We start from the raw sequence: 20,906 nt of genomic DNA on the forward strand, positions 1-20,906 counted from the left end.
TCTTGATGCTATACCTGCCTCTAGTGTCTTTCTCTAGTTCATTCTACAAAAGCTACTAATAATTTTTTCTTTTTTTTTTGGGGGGGGTTGTGTTTTTTGGTGAGGCAATTGGGGTTAAATGACTTGCCCAGGGTCACACAGCTAATAAGTATTAAGTGTCTGAGGTCGGATTTGAACTCAGGTCCTCCTGAATCCAGGGCCAGTGCTCTATCCACTGCTCACCTAGCTGCCCCTGATTTTTTCTAAAGTATCACTCTGCAGCTCCTTTTGGGGTGGCGAAAACCTAGAAATTGAGGGGATGCCCATCAAATGAGGAATGGCTGAACAAGTTTTGGTGTATGAATGTAACAGAATACTATTGTGCTATAAGAAAAGATGAGCAGGCAGATTTCAGAAAAACCTGGAGACTCTTACATGAACTGAAACTGAGTGAAATGAGCAGATCCAGATCATTCTATACAGTAATAGCAATATGATCAACTGTGAATGACTTAGCTATTCTCGGCAATACAATGATCCAAGACAATTCCAGAGGACATATGGTGAAAAATACTATCTCCCTCCAGAGGAAGAAATGATGGAGTCTGAATGCAGATTAAAGCATGCTCTTTTTCTCTTTTTAATTTTTTGGGTCTGTTTTTTCTTCACAATGTTTTGCATGATTGTACATGTATCCTCTCTATCAAATTGCTTACCATCTCAGGGAGGGTGGAAAAGAAGGAGGGAAAGAGAGAATTTGGAACTCAAACTTTAAAAAAATGAATGTTAAAAATTGTTTTTTATGTGTAATTGGGAAAATATTATTCAAAAATAAAGTATTGCTCTGATCACATCAAACCCTGGGATGGCTCACTACTTTCTACCACATCAAGTCTACTTTCATTTCTATCACTTACTAAAGTGTACATTGTTCTCTTCAGGCCAGTCTCTTGTACGTGGCTATGCCGTGCTTATTCCCTTCACCATGCCTGCATTTATGTTATTACCTCAAACTTGCACATCCTTCAAGGTTTGGCTTAAATGCTGTCTTCTCCAGGAAGCCTCCCCTGATGACTTCAGCCCTCATTGATGTCTCTCTTCTCTGACTTCCTACACTAATCATGACCTATATCACAGAATCTAGCAATGAAGCACATATGATCTTACATTACACATTATAAGTATGTTCTTATATATTCGTCCTGTTAGTTACTTTGGCTAATTGTGAAGCTCCTTAGGGGGAAGAGAGGGAGCAGCAATCATGTTCTATACTTCTGACTTGCTCCTCCTGGTACTTCATAGATTGAAGTATATGGCTGCTTTCTGATAGGACATTAGGGAAGAAGTGAAGCCCTATATCTGAAATTAATTCAGATATGGACACAAAAGGACTACTTCAGAATGAAGGTGAAGAAAATGCAAAGGGGATCAGAGTGGTATGACTGACATAGTGTCCTTCACCATAGGAGAATCAGGCTGGCTGAGCCAGGGCTGGAGAGGAAATATGAATCTCCCCAACAAAGGAATGGAGGGTTGGAAAAGAGAAAGCTTAAATGCTAAGTTGGATGAAGTGACCCCTGACTTTGGGATGTAAGGACAGTGGCTTAAGATATGTTCATGATAATACAGTACAGGAGATAAAGGGCACATCTTAAAAGAAAGATCTGGAAGATAGGATGGGAAAACCCAAAAGGAAGATTTTCCCAGGAGGTTCTAAAATGTCCAGATTCCACCTTAAGGTGGATCACCAGAAGTGAAATAGTAGAGGAAGTCAGGATGTGGCATAAAGGGGAGAAATAGGGAAGGAAGGGTGGAGGGGGGTAAGGAGAGATATAAGAAAGGAGGCATGTGGGTCCCAGATGAAGAGGAATACAGAAGAGACTCACTGAGAAGGCACAAGATTCTAGACACTATATTTTCATCATACTTTCTTTGTTTGTTTGTTTTTTAGTGAGGCAATTGGGGTTAAGTGACTTGTCCAGGGTCACACAGCTAGTAAGTGTTTAAGTGTCTGAGGCCGGATTTGAACTCAGGTACTCCTGACTCCAGGGCCAGTGCTCTATCCACTGCGCCACCTAGCTGCCCCTTCATCATACTTTGGAGGGAAATGCTGGCCTTCTGTGGAGACTGACACAAAGAAGGAACCCCATCGAATGAGTCTATGACAAAAACTCAACCAAGGCTATCCTTTAACAGAAGACTTCTTGGACAGTCATTATTGCTTTTCTCTCTGGCCTCACTTGTTTCTTTCTTTCTTTCTTTCTTTTTTTTTGGTTGGGGCAATGAGGATTAAGTGACTTGCACAGGGTCACACAGCTAGTAAGCATCAAGTGTCTGAGACTGGGTTTGAATTTAGGTACTCCTGAATCCAGGGCCAGTGCTTTATCCACTGCTCCACCTAGCTGTCCCTTGGGCCCTACTTGTTTCAGCCTGAAACTGTTCTCCTCACAAGGACCTACTTAATGACCTGTAGGGGTCCCTGAACAGCAGACTATCCCGAACTAAACCGGCCCCTTTCTAGGCACATAGGCTCTTTTCTTGGTCAGCCTCACATGAGCTCTTTTTGCTCTAAAGCTTCCTCATGCTTTCTAAGCCTGCCATTTCCGTAAAACCCCCTAGTTTCTTCACAATCCCTGCCCCAGACATCAACATCATCAGACCAAGTGGGTGGCGCAAAGGTCATGTTCACATCTTGACACTTCTAGCTCTGTCTTTTCAGACAAATGCTAGCATATGCAACAGTGTGCCTCAACCCCAATTAGGTGTGATTACTTCTGCTTAGTCAGACTAGGGTTACTCCCCCTCTATACAGGATTTCTGATGAGAAGGACCGTGGTCAGAGAGTTTCCTGGAATAGCATTGCACTAGAATACTAAGGAAAGAGAAAGAGGGTAATATGACTATCAGTAGTCAGGGAGACCAGTGAGAAGGCAAATGAGAAAAACATTTCTAGTTTCCTCAACCCTGCAGGTCCCCCTTAGCTATGCTGAAGGCAATCTCTGGGCTAGTAAACTGCCACACAGACCCACCAGTTGCAAAGAAGGTTTGGGATATATGCAGGGGACTTGGTCAGAGGGAGTGAGGCTGCAATCCTGCTTTGAGGAAGGAAACCAACAATCTCAGACTATGTTGGTTGTGTTTTTATACATGAGAGAGCATGAGGGTAGAAGAGGGAGAAAGTCCTGTTAAGTCTTTTTAGCCTTGGTCCACCCCCACTCTCCTTTTTTATTGTTGTCATAGTGCTAATAATTGCAGATTCTTGCTGAAAACTACACATTGTTTTAAAGTTGCGGCTTAAATTTTTAAAAAAACGACATGAGATATGCATATTAAGGGTGACATTCCCAGCAAAGAAACATGACAGACTGTCATAGCTCTAGGCACCTCATTTCATTTCCTCTGGGAGTTAAACCTTAGAAGCTCGGATTGAACAAATAGGCCCTGTTCTTTGTATATTTCAGAACTGGGCCTGGAGAATGTTAACAGATCTTATCAACAGGACACTGAAGCTAGACAGCAATGATGGAGCAGCTTAGGTGCTCTCCAAAGAGTAACAGACCAACTGTTGTGATGCAACTGTGGGAAAAGTATGTGCAGTCCTGGAGCCAAATGAATCTATTCTTATTGTGCTATGCTTACAGCTGATAGTGTTTCTACTGTAGGTTGTCTCACTCTCATGAAACCTGGCTGTGTCTGAGGAAGGATGAAGACCTAGCCTCAGGCATCCTTTTTATGTCTGGGGGACAGTGGTAGGGGAATGTACTCAAAGTCCAATGGCTAGGATGCTTCTTACCTACTAGGCCTAGTAAGTGCTCTGATTGCATGGGGCCCCTCTAGTTGACCTATTCCATTTTTTTTCAGTGGTAGATGGGTAGAGGGAGGACACCTAAGCTTATGATGATGGGCTGGGGAGGAGGGAGGAAACACCTCTAAACTGGAATTTCCTAATATTCTTCTCTTCCCTCTCCTCCCCTGCCCCCAGTGTTTCTGATGTGTAGTTGAGCAGAAGGTTAAAAATCCAAAGCAAACAGCGGTTTCCCAGAAGTAAACAGTGGGTACTGAAGGCTGGATCTCCTGTCCAACTACTTGCTCCACAGCTATTTGCTGTGGAAATAGCTATTCTAACTACAAAGGGGTATCCTGCCTTCATGGTGTTGATGACTAACTCTGTTGAAGCACATACGTTCAAGGGATGGATGAAAAGAGCCAAATGAATCCTGATGAAAGCTCCTGGTCAGAAAAAGGTGGACTCACGGCCTTGCTCTAGAGCAGAGGTATCAAACCCTGGCTACAGGTGTGGCCTTGAACCAGATGAAAATGTAACTGGAGGGGCAGCTAGGTGGCACAGTGGATAAAGCACTGGCCCTGGATTCAGGAGGACCTGAGTTCAAATCCAGCCTCAGACACTTGACACTTACTAGCTGTGTGACCCTGGGCAAGTCACTTAACCCCCATTGCCCTGCAAATAAACAAACAAACAAAATAAATAAATAAAAGAATACAAAATATATATAACTGGGAAATATTTAACAAAATAAATAAAAATACAATAGAACAAAAGTAATGTTAATATGTGGTTTTCTAAAGCAATATGTGGTCTGTGAGATAATTAGGTATGGATATGGGTTAGTGCTGTCCCTCCCCTTTGGGTCTATTTGGGCTTGATACCACTGTTCCAGAGGATAGTCTTAGGGCAGATGAAGGGAGTGTACCAACCATAGCTCCATCAACTTTTAAATAGTTCAGCTGTGGTAGAGAAAAGGTAGGGAAAGATTTTGTGGTTCTCCCACAGGTTCAGGCCATAGATAGGCCTTCAGTTCTTGCCTCTGGCCTTGTCCCATTAGGCCAGAGGGTGACATCAGCACAAACCACGTGCTTGGTGACAAACTGGTTGGCTGAGAGAATAAAAAGCACCCTGCACACTCCCCATCCCTGGGAAGTTCTAGAAATGAACCAGAAAAGAAGCCACATATCTTTCATCAGTGCCTCCCCTGGGCAAGCCTGGCTGTGCCGGGATCCTGTGCCGGGATCCTGGCGAGGCTGCAGGAGGGAGTACAGCTGCTGCTGATTTGACACCGATTCAAACATTTGTGGTCAATAATATTTCTGAGTCTGCAAACAGTGCCTGACAATGCCCACTCCTTCCCTCCTGTTAGACAATCCACACTTTGTCCAGGGCCTTGTTTGCTCTAAATGTTGACATGTTCTTGTTTCCCAACAAGTTTGGCTGTTCCCCTCCTCTCCCCCTTCTTTCAGGGAAGGAAATGTGCTTTTCCCCCAACTCTTCACAGAGCCTGCCAAGGAGCTGCTTTGGGACATGCAATCATAGATGTGGGGAAGATTTGAACTTGCAAAAATGCTAAAGCCCCCCCCCCGACTCAAACGGGAGCACCCCCAATCCCTTTCACCAGACCTGGCCCAGGCTCCTGCCAGAAGGTAGCCCAGTGGGCCTCAAGTTTCATTTCCTGTTCTCAGTAGGTGGTAGAAAGTTCACTGCAGTGGCCATCAGGCTTCAAGCACTCTGGCGGCCCACACTATAAAAAATAAGATATCAACAACTGTCTAAAAAGGGGTCTAGTCTTTCCCCCTCCACTAGAAGTAGAAGCCCGAGCTCAGACGTCCTTGTTGCCACAGATCTGTGAGGCAGTCTGTTGCTAAGAGAAGAATTTCATGTACTGTTGTTTCTCACTTCATACTGGGGAATATTCAAAGGTTTCCAAAGGACCTGTATGTGTACTATATAACCCAGTTTCCTGATAGCAGCACCAGGTACTGACTTGTAACTTAGGTCAGGGAACTTCCAAGGTTTACTTCTTGCAACTGTAAGTCAGAGGAATAGTTGGGAAGTAAACTCAGGCATCTAGCTTTCCAATATAGCCTAATACAGCAGACCTAAATTTCTGTAGACACATCAACATCCAATTCTAACCTTTTCCAAGTGACAGGCCTCTGAGTCAATGTCTGGTGGGAGATATTTAGGGAAAGGGGTACACTTGTGCAAGCTGCCAAGCGTTACATGACTGAAAAAGCTTCACAAAAACTTTAAATGCTGGAGAAAATATCATTGTGTGCAAGGATATGAACCTGATTTGACCTTCTGGGTCAAGAGCACCCCAATTTCAAATATTGATTCTCTAGTGGCCTCCTCTTTGGGTCAGGGTCCTATACAGACAACTAAGAGGCGATATCGACATACTTGAGGAAGGTTTGCTAGTCATTGTACCAAGGGAATGATGGGGATTGGAGAGAGATACTCTCAGGGTTTACAACATATGTTCTAGAAGTGCTTTTCCTCTCTCTGTAAAGACCCCGAGTTGGATGAAGAGCTGATAATCTTAAAATTGTCCCCCACACCACTCCTGCCCCTTTCATGGCTCCAAAATGAGGCTGAAAAGGACAGCAAATGAAAGAAATGAGTTAAGAAGAAAGCCTGCCCTATCTCAGGTACAGCTTAAAGTTCTCTGTGGCTATGTAAGACGAGAAGAGTCTTCCACACTCCCTATCACTGCAAACACTGCTTCACTTCACTGGAACAGGCAATAGGTGGACACCACCCTCTAGGTTGTCAGGGAGAGGCAGCAGATAGTGTGGGGAAGAAAATAAAGAGCAGGTACTCGCTGTGGGCCAAGGAGGTAGCAATCTGTGGGCTAGGAGTGCCAAACATGGTGGGAGGGCGGAGAGATTGCTTCTGTGACATTCTCTTTTCCTACCATTTCTAGAGGCACTAAAGTTTCCTCATGTCCTCCTGGCTATTTATGCCTCTTCCAAATCTTTGCTCCTTCTCCTATCTCCCTCTTCAAGGGCAATGATGGGAAGACTCTCTTACAGGAGACTTCATTGTGCCTTTTTCCCAGCAGATAACAGACCTGGGCTAGGAGCCAAAGCAAGGTGCCAAGACTAGGAGAAGAAGCTTCCAAGTCTTAGAGGCTGATGCAAGAAAGTTATCCCTTGGCTCCTCCCACTTCAAACCTAAGTAGCAAAGGGAGATTCACAGCCAAATGAAAAGGCAGCTTTTATCTATTTACCTGATACACTATGTAGGTTCTCCAGGCTTCTAGGAGTCTTAGAATGCCTTAAAATGGCCCAGTCAATTTGGGAAATGTCCCCAGTTCTTCTTAGTATTGATAATACACCTGGACTTTGGGGAGGTTAAGGGCCATTTCTGTTCAGGGCACTAAAGAGACTATAGTCCTAGGTGGGATAGGAAGGCTAGTGTATGGCTCTGCCAATGGGGGTGGACGACCAGCAGTATGCAGCATCCAGGGCTCATTTGCAGTGAGATCTACAAACCTGGAAGTGATTACAGCTCCATATTGCCACAATGTGAATTTGCAGTGGCAGCAACAGTAAGACTGTGGACTCATAAATGGTCAGTCATGAAAAATGTTGATTGCTTGGTCCCTGGGAAGACCAGGTGACTGGCTAGGAAATGGGCTGAGGAAGATTCTAAGGGTTTCCCAGGGCTCCTGAGAAAGGACTAGAGAAACACCCCATCAGCCAGAGAGTGCTTAAGAGAGAAAGAGCACATGCCAGTCTTCCCTGGGAGCGCCCACGTGAGCAGGCCCCTGTGGCGGACCACACTAATGAGTCTAATAACACAAGCCTTTGATTAAGCAGCTCTGAGCACAGCAACTTTATTGAAATACAGTGAGTCGGATGGGTTCGTTCCACCACTTCCCCTGGGTTCCCAGGGCAACAGCCCACTATTGGGGAGCATGTATAGTAGTGTCAGTGAGCCCTGTGTGCCCAGACCCTGCTGGGGGGCTGCCTGAGTAAATTGGGGGCTGGGAGAACAAAGTTTAGCACTCGTTCTCAGTGGCCAAAGAAGGTCGTTGCCCTTCTTCACTTGTGGCTTCCCCAAATGTGCTGGGAGCCTGTACTTAAGGACTGGCCACATCTGAGTGGTCCATGGCTCCAGCCTAGCTTCACTGCCACAACTGGGTCTCTAGGGCATTTGGGGGGCAATTGAGCTCCAAAGTCCAAACTTAAATTGCTCATCTGGCTTTATGGATAGTTAGAAGTGCAAGCTGTATGACAGCAGAGTTCTGCTGACTTCTCAAGCAGAACCACCAGGGGAAGCCTGGCCAGTGGCTGGAGGACTTAGTCCCATGACCCACTGGAGAACAGTGGCAGCACCTGCCTCCCCCCATCCTTAGCCACAGAAGCAGTTTGGGGGCTCTGGGTTTTATTGGCCTGGAAGCGCCCCTGCTGCTAAGAAAAGGAGTGTCGGCCGAATTCTGAATACTAGGTTAGAGTCAAGGGCTCTTTCTGAAGTGTAACTGAATGAAACGTGTTCCCATGTTCAGAATATCCAAATCTATTCTCTCCTGAGAAAGTTTGTTTGAACCTTTAATACATATTAATGCTATCCTGAGGACATTTCTGCTGAGACCTGTCAGCATGCATCATCTGCTGGGAATTATGAATCATTAACTCTCAGAGGCTGGGGCTGTGCTGGTGTCACATAGATTCTCTCCAGCACCAGGCCTCCCCCTCCCCCAGGGCACATGCTCTGTGGGGCTGTGGGGTTGGGGGGGTGGGGCTTAGGGGAGGGGAAGAGGCCCTCCCCTTCACATTTTCCACTGAACAGGGGAACCCGCCTATGCTAGGAGGGCACAGGCTAAGAGTGGGGAAAATGGGCTGGAGGAGTGGGACAGAAGCAGCCGCTTCCACTTGTGTGTGGGGCTCATTTTAAGTGTTACACTTTAGAACCTTTGCTACAGTAACTATCAACACCACACAGACAGAAATCTAATGTTACCAAGTGGGACTTTAAAAATGTATTTATAACTTTATGGTTCAAAGTAATTTTGTTATGAAACAATGTAATAATAACTGTGGAAAAAGTCAAGATAATTTATGGAACACAATATCCCTAAAGGACTAGATTCAATTTCTACCATGGCTTGGTCTATACTGTGTAGTAGGGTGTCCTCTGTTTTCTGTTTGTTTTAATTAAGGGTTAGTGGTTTTTTAATGGGTGGGGGCACAGAGGAGAAGAAATTCTGCTGCCAGCTTAAGCACACACATACACACTGCATACATATTTATCAAAGAAACATTAAGGATACACCCCCTGTTTACCTCCAGAACCAGTACAGTTCCTTTTTCCTTACTGATTTACCTCCAAATGAAGGAGAGGAAAATCGCCCAGGGTCACTCCCCATTCCAGACAATAACAACCGCCAGAGCTGACATATACAGGGCTTTACAGTTTACAAAGTTCCAGGTAGGATGGATGATTTTCTTTCTCTATTGGTAGAGAGGTATGACTCCCTGCCCACCTTCCCCAGCCCTCCCCAACCATTCTCCAATGGTTCTGAAAACATGGCCGACCAAAATGACAATAAGCTAAAGATAGAAGAGAGGATTTAAAGATGGGAGGGGAGGGGGAAGTGTGGCATGTAGGATGAAAGGCCCAGCAGCCTCTTACTTACCACCTACCAGCCAATTCTGAAGCTGCTTGGAGCTCTGCAGTTCCCCCCTCCCCAAAGAGTACATAAAGGAATGAGAACTTCCAATACGGCAAGCAGATTTCTTCTTTGTGTGGCTAGGCCCAGACCTAGAGACAATTGGTACTGGAGAAAGATGGTTGATAACCTGACAGTGTCTGGTTCATGCTTGTGGCTTCGGATCAAAATCCAAAGGGATTTGTGCATATGTGGGACACAAGTGATTTGTACACTAAGGGAATGATGGTTCCCGAATTCACTTACTTCCCCTAGCATTCCTAAAGCACAGAAAGTTCTGCTCTCCCAGATTTAAGAGGGAAGTTGAAATCTGTGAGGCTTCTGTGGAAACAAAGTGAACAAAGCTGGAGGGGTTTGGACAGAGAAGTACAACTGGCTGGTCAGAAGCCTAGTTGGTTCCTGTGGTGAGGCATCTGAAATACCTTTGTTTTCTAGAATAATTTTTGCTTAGTGCTATCAGTAAGGACCATTCTTTGGTTGTCTACCAAGTAATGAGGGCTTTCTTGAAGTCCCCTTCAGACAATACCTACTGTTCCAGGGCATCCTGTAAGAAAGTATGCCCAACCATTATCTAAGAAAAACAACTTGCTAGCAGATCCTTTGAAACAGAGGCCACTGGGAGCCAGATGGGGAGAAGAGGGCCTTGGGCATTAGAAAGGAGGAGGGAAGAGAAGAAAAAATGGCCTTCTCACTTGTAACCAGGGTCCATGGGCTGCATATGGATGCTCTTCAGTGGCAAACGCGCCTTCCACTCCTGTTGATACAAATGTGATGGCTGTATCTCCTGTAATACTCTTATATGTAAAGTGCCGTCCATGTAACAGTCTGCCCCTGTGAGGGACAAAACAGACAAAGTGAGGAACAAGTCCCAAGATGGATGAATGGCATTGTCTCTGGGGGCCTTTTAAGTAATGTGCTCTTGCCAAACTATTCCCCTCAAATGGTCAGCAAGGCAATGGAGCCCAAACGTTTCTTCTCCATGTTCAGAGGTAGGAGCCAAAGGAAACTTTCTGCCAGAACTTCTGAAGATAAGCTCTGAGGGGGCAGCTAGGTGGCGCAGTGGATAGAGCACTGGCCCTGGATATAGGAGTACCTGAGTTCAAATCCAGCCTCAGACATTTGACACTTACTAGCTGTGTGACCTTGGGCAAGTCACTTAACCCTCATTGTCCAACTCCCCCCTCCCCAATTTTTTTTTAAAGATAAGCTCTGTCTTGCTCCTTCTCGCAGCGCCATTCTCCTATGGGATTCTGAGCCCTCAGAGTCAGGACTGTCAGAGATGAGAAGGCCAGCAAATGACCTAGTCCAAAGTTTCTTAAACTGTGGGTCTGAATGTGGGGGTCATGAAAAATTTGTCAGTAAATGTTTGACTTGTACACCTGTTTTATATACCTGGAGTTGTGCAAAAATTTCTCAGTTGAAAAGGGGTTGCAATTGGGAAAAGTTTAAGAAGCCGGGACTAGTCCAATGCCTTCATTTTAAAGATAAAAGCTGAGACGCAAAGAAGCAAAAGCAACATTCCCAAAGTCTCTCTCTGAGTGGGCAAGAAGGAAAGGATTAGGCCTGTGAGCTTATGCTGGCAGTCTAGTCTGTTAGGCCTTTGTCGGTGCTGATTTGTTTTAGTCACGTCCAGCTCTTTGTGACCCCATTTGGGGTTTTCTAGGCAAAGGTCCTGGAGGGGTTTGCCATTTCCTTTTCCAGCTCATTTTACAGATGAGGGAGCTGAGGCAAACGGGGCTACGTGATTTGCCCAGGGTCACAGAGCTAATGTCTGAGGCTGGAGTCTTCCTGACTCCAGGTCCAGCACTCTATCCACTGTTCTGCCTATTAGGCCTTTGCCACTGTACAAAATCTTGCCTTCTGAGCCTATATCTGCACCTGCCTCCCAATGTCGCCACTATAAAATCTTTGCTACCACATCTGGCCTGGCATCTGAATAACCAATCCAAGGAATTCAAACAAGGCACTGAGAATAAGAGGCTCTCAGTAAATATTTGTTGAATAAAAGCATGAATGAATTCATGGTGGTTAAATGTTAAGTTATTCCCAATCCATACCCATGAAAATCCACGGGGTGAAAGTGAGAGTGAAATAGTAGAATAAATACCACTATTTGAAAAAGAGGTGAACTCCTGCCCTTTCTCTCATCAGACTGCTCTGAATTAACCCATCCCCAGACCAAATGTCCTGAGCTACATCCAAACACAAGCAGCCTTGAAAGAAAGAGTCTTTCCTGGGTTTGGGCCTTGAATTTGTACAGGCCTACCCCCAAAATGGTTCCCATCCAAGTTTCTGTTTACTTAGATGCACAAGGCCTCTAACTTACAGAGTATTATGGAAATTCCAAATTTAAAAAGTTTTTGCCCCAGACCTTTTCCACTGGCCAGTACCCAGCAACTAGAGTGCTCGAGCAGGGAGGGAGAGGAGAGGTAAGAAATGGATCCCTCTTCTTCTGGATCACTATTCCCTCAGTCAGGGGGTTATTCCTATTAATTTTTATGACATCAAACCCAGGGTTGAACTCCAAAGGGCCGTGGAGAAGCCCAGCTGCATTTGATTCTGTCTTATACATTGTCCATGGGGCTTTGAGTTGAGTTCCAACCATAGAATTTGTATTTCTGGCACTGATGTGAATGGCAGAAGGGACACAGCTGGATTTCTTGGTCCCCAATGGAGCCTCTAGGCTAGTACTGGGTTTGGAATTTAAACTGGTCATTTTAGATTAGAAGGTCAACAAGAAGAACCAATCTTCCAGAATGTTTTGTACCATGAAAGACCAGTGCTGAAAAGACTGTCATTCTCCCAAGATGAGGATTTCACAAAACTGATCTCTGGAGAAATGGTAGGCTTCTTTGGCCAATCAGCCAGTCACGCCCCTTAAGAAGCCTGGTTGATCAATAATTTTCTTTGTCAACTGTTTCAGCTTAGAGTAGGTGGAGTCATCATGTGGAGTGTAGGGTCCCTTAGTATCTCTTAGCTTTTAGAGTCTATGAGATGACTAGTGCAGGTGACAGGTCGAAAGTGATAGAGGTGGAAATGCTAAGGAAAGGGACTAATGGTACCCTTCCCCTAGCCTCTCCCCAAAGCTGCAAGGATGTTCATGGTTGACATGGGCTGAAATAAGAGGAGAAAATGAAGAGGAGAAGCCTCTTTTTGGTAACAATACCCTGAACCAGTTAGGGCCATCCTTCTGCAAATATAACTTCTTCCCATCTTTACTGGCTAGAGGCTTAAGGCACAGTGGTGTGTGTGTGTGTGTGTGTGTGTGTGTGTGTGTATGTGAGGTGGTGGTGAAAAAATGGAGTTCCCAATTTGGCATAATGCTGTGTGTGAGAATTCCTAAGACATGACCCAGTGCAACCAGTTCTAGGTTCTGAAGACCACACGCTCTCTTCACACAAACATTAACTGAAGCTTCAAAAGAAGTCTTCCACTCCCAATCCCTGAAACTCAGGCTGTGCCCAACCCTGTGGGCAAGAGGCAACCTCACTGGGAGAAATGTGTGCGCCAAAGGCTGATGGTTTCTTGAGTGTTTTGGATCACATTTCAGATTGCAGCAGTCTGTGGTGGTTTGGGAATGGCTGGAGAAAGGGGGTGTCCTATGAATGGAAGAGCGCCACCTGGAGACCAAACTGGGGCACTGCAAACCTCACACTAGAGGACAGAGGAGTGAACAGGTCTCTTCTGCCTCTTGCTCACCTCAGACAAAGTGGAATTAGTGCTCCAGACTCCTGGTTGAATTTCAGATGTACACTTTCAAGCTGTCGTGTGCGAATTAGCTCATGGGGAATAATAGCTGCTGAGCTCTCGCTTTCTAAACTGTCCTTGCGACTCCTAGGAAACAAACACAAATTCAGCATAAATTAATACCAGCAATTTCAGTACTTTGTAGAGAAAGGAGGGACAGGCAAGGTTGCTTCATACTGGGTGTAATCAAATATAACCCAACAGTAGGGTATAATGGGGCCTCCCTGGGGTAGTAAGAGGAAGAATCTGGTAGACTGTTGTCACAATCTTGGACTTGGCTTCAGATTGTGCCAAAGTGGCTAATGTTCTCTAAATCCCAGCCAAAGTTTTCAAGAACCCCAGACCTCTATTTCACCAAGGTTGGGATGGGAGTGTACTGTAAGACTAAATTCTAAGAACTTCCTTCCAGCTGACCCCTAAGTGGCAGGGACATGAGATTTGGCTCTTAGTATACAATCCTCCCTGCCTGTGTTCCCCCAATGGGCAGGGAGCTGCAGCAACATAAACATCCCTTAACTGGCCAGGAAATGATACAATCCTTACTGTGGGGGAGGAGACGGGGCTTTTCTTCTAAGAGCAAGTAAGGATGAGAGGCCTCTGGATGGACAGAACAACTTTTGAGGTCAACTGCAAAACAGCAAAACTGAGACTTCTCCACTAGCCCCATATCACCACCCACACTACTAGATGTCCCCCCAAAGATAGTACAGCTTCCACCTGTTCTGGGCAGCTTGGCCTGTGGACTCTTCTCTACTTGATCTCTGATGAAAGTCAGAAGTGGATGCTACTACCCCAATTCCCAACCCTATGCCCCCCCCCAGCTGGGTTACTGGGTACATTTGCAAAGTAACATTTACTCTTTCAAATTCAGCTGCTCTGACAACCTTTCAAAAGCACTTAATCAGAACTGTTGGTTACCCACTGACACCATTCAAAAGACCGGATTCTGGTTTGGGATTGTGAACCTCAAAACAATTACCCAAGTGTCTATCAAAATGCTGGGTGAAAAGCTCAATTTATTTATCATTCCAGATTTAAGAGCCACCCAGAATCCTGGGACTTGACAGCCATGGAAAAACAGAGCAAACATCCCCATGTGTGACCACAGTGGTTAAAGTAATGGGGGGGAGGTCATCAAAAGCTTCTTGGCTTTTCTTCAGGAGTAATGGCTGAAGTAAGCCATGCTCATAAGGGAATAAGCCTGGGAAGGACAGAAAGTCAGATAGAAGGATAGAAGGTGACATCAAAAGGGAAAGAATTTATCCCTGACAAAGTGAGGTAGTTTACTCTGCTATATAAGTAATATGATCAATCTCTCTGGTCAGTCTCAAGATGTTACCAGAATGTAAATTATGATTTGGCTTGTTTTTCACAAACTAGTCTGAAGTAGCCTTTCCCATAACTACCCTCCCCACCTCTTTCTCTTCAGCATATATTCTTTGACCAGATCTTTAATATAGCTTAGCACCAGACCCCAGTCACTCGCAGAATTTTCTTGTTTTTTTTGTTTTTTGTTTTTGGTGAGGCAATTGGGGTTAAGTGACTTGCCTAGGGTCACACAGCTAGTAAGTGTTCAGTGTCTGAGGCCGGATTTGAACTCAGGTCCTCCTGACTCCAGGGCCGGTGCTCTATCCACTGCGCCACCTAGCTGCCCCCACTCACAGAATTTTCAAGCTGGAAGGCCACTCAGATTACAGATGAGCAAAGTGAAACCCAGAGAAGGAAAGTGACTTACTCCAGGTCTCACAGAGAATGAGTTACAAAGCCAGGTCTAGAGTCCAGGCCCAGTGGTCTTTGTACTGCACTGCTGTTACTACCAGTTTGATGGCACCCTGAATCTGCCCAACCTGACTAGGGAGAACTCCATATGTAATTGGGGAACCATCAAAGATGCCTTCAGTTCAAGAATTATAACTCATGAAAACTATAGGTGTCTCAGGATGAAGGGTTTTAGGTGTGGCCTCCACTGAGATACTACAACATTGTAGGCTGGGTCCTACCAAAACCCCACTCTTCTGTTTTTTATTATTAGAGCTTGGGTTTGGGATCCACGTATCATGGAATTGCCCATGAATGTAGAATACCTCACTCCAAGAATCCACTATCTTCTAGCACAAATAAGAATGCAGATTAATGGTCACAGGCGGGGGGAGGGGGGGTGACAGAAGAATCAACAACATATAAGGCTGCATCTAGAAAATCTCAAGATGGAGGGAGAAAATTGTTGAAAGTCAGCTAAAGTCACCTTGGTAACTGCTACAACATACTCCCCCAGAACAAGGACATCAAACCCAACTACAAACAGCTTTAAAGAAATGAAAAAGAACTTAATCATCTGAGGAATTAATGTGACAAGTGCCCACATTTACACCTCCCACCAACCTTCAATCATTTGAAAATGCACTTTTATCTTTCATGTAAAAAATTTAAAAAAAAAATCACAAAATGCTAACTCTGCAGTCCTGGAGCCTGGGTATTTCCGGTGCACTGCATCAGTGGAAATGTGGCCACTATGCACGAAGAAGCCCGGCCTTTTGTTGATTTGTTTTTTCTGGACATCAATGCAGAAGCATGAATTATTTGTGTGGGTGGGACAACATATTAAATCTGCAGCCAATACAGGTTTGCAATGTTTTGCATGGTTGTCAGTTCTATCTGAGTTATAAAAAAATCAGTAGTAGGCTCCCTAGCATGACCTAATTATTCAGTCAGGTTGTTTTCTCCCTTGGGCTGCTGGTGGTGAGGAAAGCAGAAGGTTGGGAAGGTGACAGGTATCTCTAGTGAAGTATATCAGGAAGGCTTTTTTTCATATCCCTTGGAATACATGAGGGACAAGGGGACATGGGGGCCCTGGCGTCCCCAAGGTCAGTGATTGTTCTGGGACCTAGCCCAGAGCTGCCAGGGCTGGGTGCTCTTTGGAAGCTTTCCTTCTCTTTGAGGAATGTTAATGGCTTCAGCTGAGGCTTGTTTCATTTTAACCATCACATAGTTAAGGAAGAGAATCCTAGCCCATCCTTCATAAATTTATTCTTACCATTAAGCCAGTCACTACACTTGGCTTGCAGAGGCGTGACCTTTGAAAAAAGACTACACAGGTCTTCATGAGGTACAAGTCAAAAAAGTCACCACTGACAGGAAATGGAGCCCCCAGTGGACGATGAGTGCTTCAGGAAGGTGTGTTGTGAATGCAGAAAAACCACACATGGAAAAAGAACATAAATATCCTGTCCAAACACAATCTTCTATCATTCTGTTTCTTGTTATGCTTTGCTTTCTCCTAAATCTCTTTTTCATCCTCACTATGAAATCACCACTGTAGGAGAGGGACTGATGATCACAACGGTGAATGGGGATTACAGAGAGGATGAAGAAGTGCCTTCCCAAAGGTGGAGTGGATCATTGTTGCATAAAGCCCAAGATTCAATTAAACATTTATTAAGTAGCTATTAGGTCCAAGGCACTGTGCTAGGTGCTAAAGCTACTAAGACAAAAATGAAAAATAATCCTGGTCCTCTGAAGTTAACATTTTGGTGGGAGATAGTTTGTGTTTACTTATTAATAAATACAAGATAATTTAAAGAGGGAGACAGGAATCAAGAGGGAGAGGGAGGATCAGGAAAGGTTTTGTATAGGATATGGTAGCTGAGCTAATTATTTAGAAGAGATAAAGATTCTTCTAAGAGGCAGAGGAGAAGATGGAGTTCATTTCAAGTATGAGCAATAGCTCCTGCAAAGGCAAAAGGAGGGGATGGAATGAAGAGCTCAAGGAACAGCATTAGGGAACAGAGTACAGAAAGGGGAGTAGTCAAAGATGCTTGGAAGTATGGGATGGTGTCCAATGATCGCTTTCAATGACAGGCTGAGGAGTGTGTATTTTATCCTAGAGGCAAAAGAGGGATGCTGAACATTTCTGAACAAGGGAGCAAATTTATACCTTGAGACTGGCAGATGGAGTAGGGGAAAGAGAAACTGGAATTAGGGACAACTAAGAGTTTGCAACAGTCGAGTAAGATATGACAAAGGTCTGAATGAGGGCAGTGGCCATGTGTTTAGAGAGAAGGGAACAAATACGAGAAATGTTGTGGACACAGAATTGGTAAGATTTAGTCAACAACTGGGTATGGAGCTTGTGGGAACCAGAAAAGGGAAAGATAGCTCCAAGTTTGCAAAGCTGAGTCAATGGTGGCATCCTCAACAAAAATAAGAGTGTTTGAAAGTATAGCAAGTTTAAAGGAGAAGGGAATAAGTACTGTTTTTTCAACTTATTGAATTTGAGATGCTGTGGGGACATCTAAATGGAGATGTCAACCAGGCAGTTAGCATGTGGAAGTGGAGTAAAGGACAGACATTAAAGTTAAATTTGGGGTTCAGCTATTCAGCTAGTTTTGAATCCATTTAAGTATACCATCATATAATCTACATCATTTCATTTTACCCACAACAGTATAAGAAAACCAAACACTTTGTTAAAATCCAGACAAGTTGTATCTACAGCATTTTCCTGACCTACCAGTCTAATAACCCTCTCCAAAAAGGAAATGAGGTTAATGTATCGTGATTTGTTTTTTTTTATTTTAAAGAAGTTATAATGGCTCTTATGATCACTGTTTCCTTTTCAAGATGATATTCAATGACCATTCCTTTAATAACATATTCTAGAATTTTACCAGGAAATATAAAGCCAAGCACGTTGGCCTATATTCTATATAGATTCAATTCTCTTTCCTCTTTTGAAAACCAGGCCATTTACCCTCTGATCCTGTCATACCTCTCTTGTTTTTCATGACTTTCAAAGATTATTGACAATAGTTCAGGAATCACATCTGCAATTTTAAAGTATCCAACATGTAGTTAATACTCTGTTCAGTATGTAATTATTTGTTTGTTTGTTTTGTTTTGGGTTTTTTTTGCGGGACAATGGGGGTTAAGTGACTTGCCCAGGGTCACACAGCTAGTAAGTGTCAAGTGTTTGAGGCCGGATTTGAACCTGGGTACTCCTGAATCCAAGGCCGGTGCTTTATCCACTGCGCCACCTAGCTGCCCCCTTCAGTATGTAATTATGCAAGAAAAATTACTAAAGTTTTAAATACTATTGGCCCCAGGGGTCAAAGACCCAACATATAACAAGAAATTCACAAGAGAACTTTTGGTGGTAGCAAAGGTATCCACACCCCAAGGTTCCAATCATTTCCACCAGAGTAACCAGCTATTCTTTGTTTAGAATCAGATCCAAAATAGAAGTTGTCTTTGCTGGTTGCTACACCTTTTGATGGATGACATTATCATTCAGGAAAATAAAAAATTAGCTGATATGCTTTAAGCAGAAAGAATGCACCAGCAGACACTTAAATAATTGAAACCCCTCATCATTATTATACCGTGTGTCTGTTTCAGGCTTGAGATCTATTTTCTGAACTTATTTCTATTGAAGGGGGAGAGAAGTCTATAGTACCAACATAATTTGGTTTTGTCTCCTTTGAGCTTTATCCAAAAGCTTTCCACCATGCTTCCCCAAAATGGTTTTTGGATTTCTTTATGTGCATGTGCCTTGCAAACACATATGGCTAAACAAACTGTGGTATATGAATGTAAGATGCATGACTGCACCAGAAGAAATGACAAGTATGAAGAATTCAGAGAAGTATGGAAAGACATATGAACTGATACAGGACGAAGCAAACAGAACCAGAAAAACAAAATAGGTAATAGCTACAACAATGTAATCAGAACCTCCCCCCGAAAAAAACCCAATGAATGCTCTATAATTATAATGACTAAGCATATCCTTGAGAAAATGTTGAGAAAATTCATCATCTTCCCCTCTTTGCAGGTACAGAGGATTATGGGTATGGGATATTACGTTAGGCTTTATTTTTGTTCTGCTAAATTGATTTTTTTTTCCTTTTAAAAAAATCCCTAAAAAAAAAAAGGAAAGAAAGAAATTCCCTGTGAGTGACTTTCTGGATAGGGGAGAAAGGATATATTCAGAAAGGAAGGCAATGCAAAAACAAGAGAGAAAAATAAATACAATGTTACACCACTGCCTGTATCCCCCCCCCCCCATCCTTTTTATTTTGAACAGGGTGCAATCTTGGTGCAACAATGGTGCAGCCATACTCTGGTCATGGGTATCATCCCACCAAGTCTGAATGATGGGCCTAAGGTCAAATTTGTCTCCTTGTGTTACTAGTTCATCTTGCTTGTTGTCTATAATTTGTGTACTAGTGTATCTGTAATATGGCAACTTTTGTTGCTGGTTTCTTTTGCTATAAACCTTGGAATATCTATGTTGCTGGTGCTGTTTTGCTTCATTTGTAGCTACTCTCTATAGTACTAAGCTTGGTGGTTAAGATACATGGGAAGTTTTCTTTCCTTTTCCACATAAACCTAGACTGACATTTCATACATTTCTAGGTGTACTTCACCCCTGGCCAAGAGACTTTTAATTCTATATTTTAAGTCATGGTTTGGAAAGCCAAATCCTGTTCTCATATGTCATCCTCTATAAACATTTTCATTAATCTCTTGTTGTGACATCATTTTTCTTCTAGATATGGCCTTTCTCCTCTCAGAGACCTATCCCTTATTACACAGAATAAAAAAAGGGGAAAAATTGACAAACCCCAAAACATCAAGTAAGTCCAATATTATAGGTACTGTTCCATACCTACAGTTCCCTATTTCTAGAGAGAGGCAAAGTAGAGAGATTGTCATCTCTCATTTAGGGCCAAACTCTATAACATATAGCTTTAATTTTGCTGCTGATGCCATAGTTCTTTCCATTTACAATCTGTTGTAGTCTATAGGGTTGTTTTTCTGGTTCTACTTGTTTTCTGTCTCATGTCAATTTTCCCAAGCTATTTTTATTTTTCAGATTCATTGTTTCTTATAGCACAGTGATATTCTATTACATTTATGTATCAATTTATTTAGCCATTTCCTAATTGAAGGGCATCTACTTTGTTTCTGATTTTTTGCTACTATAAAAAGTGTTATAATAAAAATGTTGACATCATCTCTTATACTAGTCTCCTTTCCCCCAGTTTCTGCCAAAGAAGTGGCTCTTCTCTTTGTCAAGGCCTACTCTTGATCCTCTCCTTTCCCATCTTCTCCAGCAGATTGCATTTTCAATCATCCTCACATACCTCAAATCTTCAACCTCTCCTTATCAACTGGTTCCTTCCCTACTGCCTTCAAACAGACCCAAGTCTTCTTCATCTTTAAAAACCCTTAATCCTCTCAAGCTATCGTTCTATATCTCTTCTCTTTTTCTCAGTCAAACTCTTTGAAAAAGTTGTTTTTACTCACTTCCTCTCTTCTCACTCATTCCTCAACACTTTGCAATCTGGCTTCTGCCCTCATCACTCCACCAAAACTGCTTTCTCCAAAGTTAACAATGATTTCTTTAAATATTCTTTTAAAAAAAATTCTGAACTTGAAAACAAACAAACAGGGGGCAGCTAGATAGCATAGTGGATAAAGCAATGGCTTTGGATTCAGGAGTACCTGAGTTCAAATCCAGGCTCAGACACTTGACACTAGCTGTGTGACCCTGGGCAAGTCACTTAACTCTCATTGTCCTGTTAAAAAAAATTAAATAAAGAATAAAAAAACAAACAAAAAAGCATTTTTATGCATGTAGCCAAACACAAAGATCATCCATGAAAATGTGAATCTCCATTTCATACTGCTTGCTTAAAAATTACAATA

General features: G+C 43.4%; 1 protein-coding gene across 3 annotated transcripts in view; it reads right to left on the bottom strand.

The window, feature by feature from the left end:
• SUFU (SUFU negative regulator of hedgehog signaling) overlaps positions 1-20,906 on the bottom strand; it is a 149,044-nt gene that overhangs the window by 7,968 nt on the left and 120,170 nt on the right. For all 3 annotated transcript variants that reach the window (XM_043981733.1, XM_043981732.1, XM_043981731.1), the window contains exons 9-10: positions 13,149-13,283; positions 10,142-10,280 (exon numbers count right to left, since the gene is read on the bottom strand). In XM_043981733.1, the coding sequence (XP_043837668.1) occupies positions 10,142-10,280; positions 13,149-13,283 (274 nt within the window). The remainder of the gene's footprint in view (positions 1-10,141; positions 10,281-13,148; positions 13,284-20,906) is intronic.

The sequence above is a fragment of the Dromiciops gliroides genome, chromosome 2 (genome assembly GCF_019393635.1).
Source record: "Dromiciops gliroides isolate mDroGli1 chromosome 2, mDroGli1.pri, whole genome shotgun sequence".
In the NCBI taxonomy this organism is placed as follows: domain Eukaryota; kingdom Metazoa; phylum Chordata; class Mammalia; order Microbiotheria; family Microbiotheriidae; genus Dromiciops; species Dromiciops gliroides.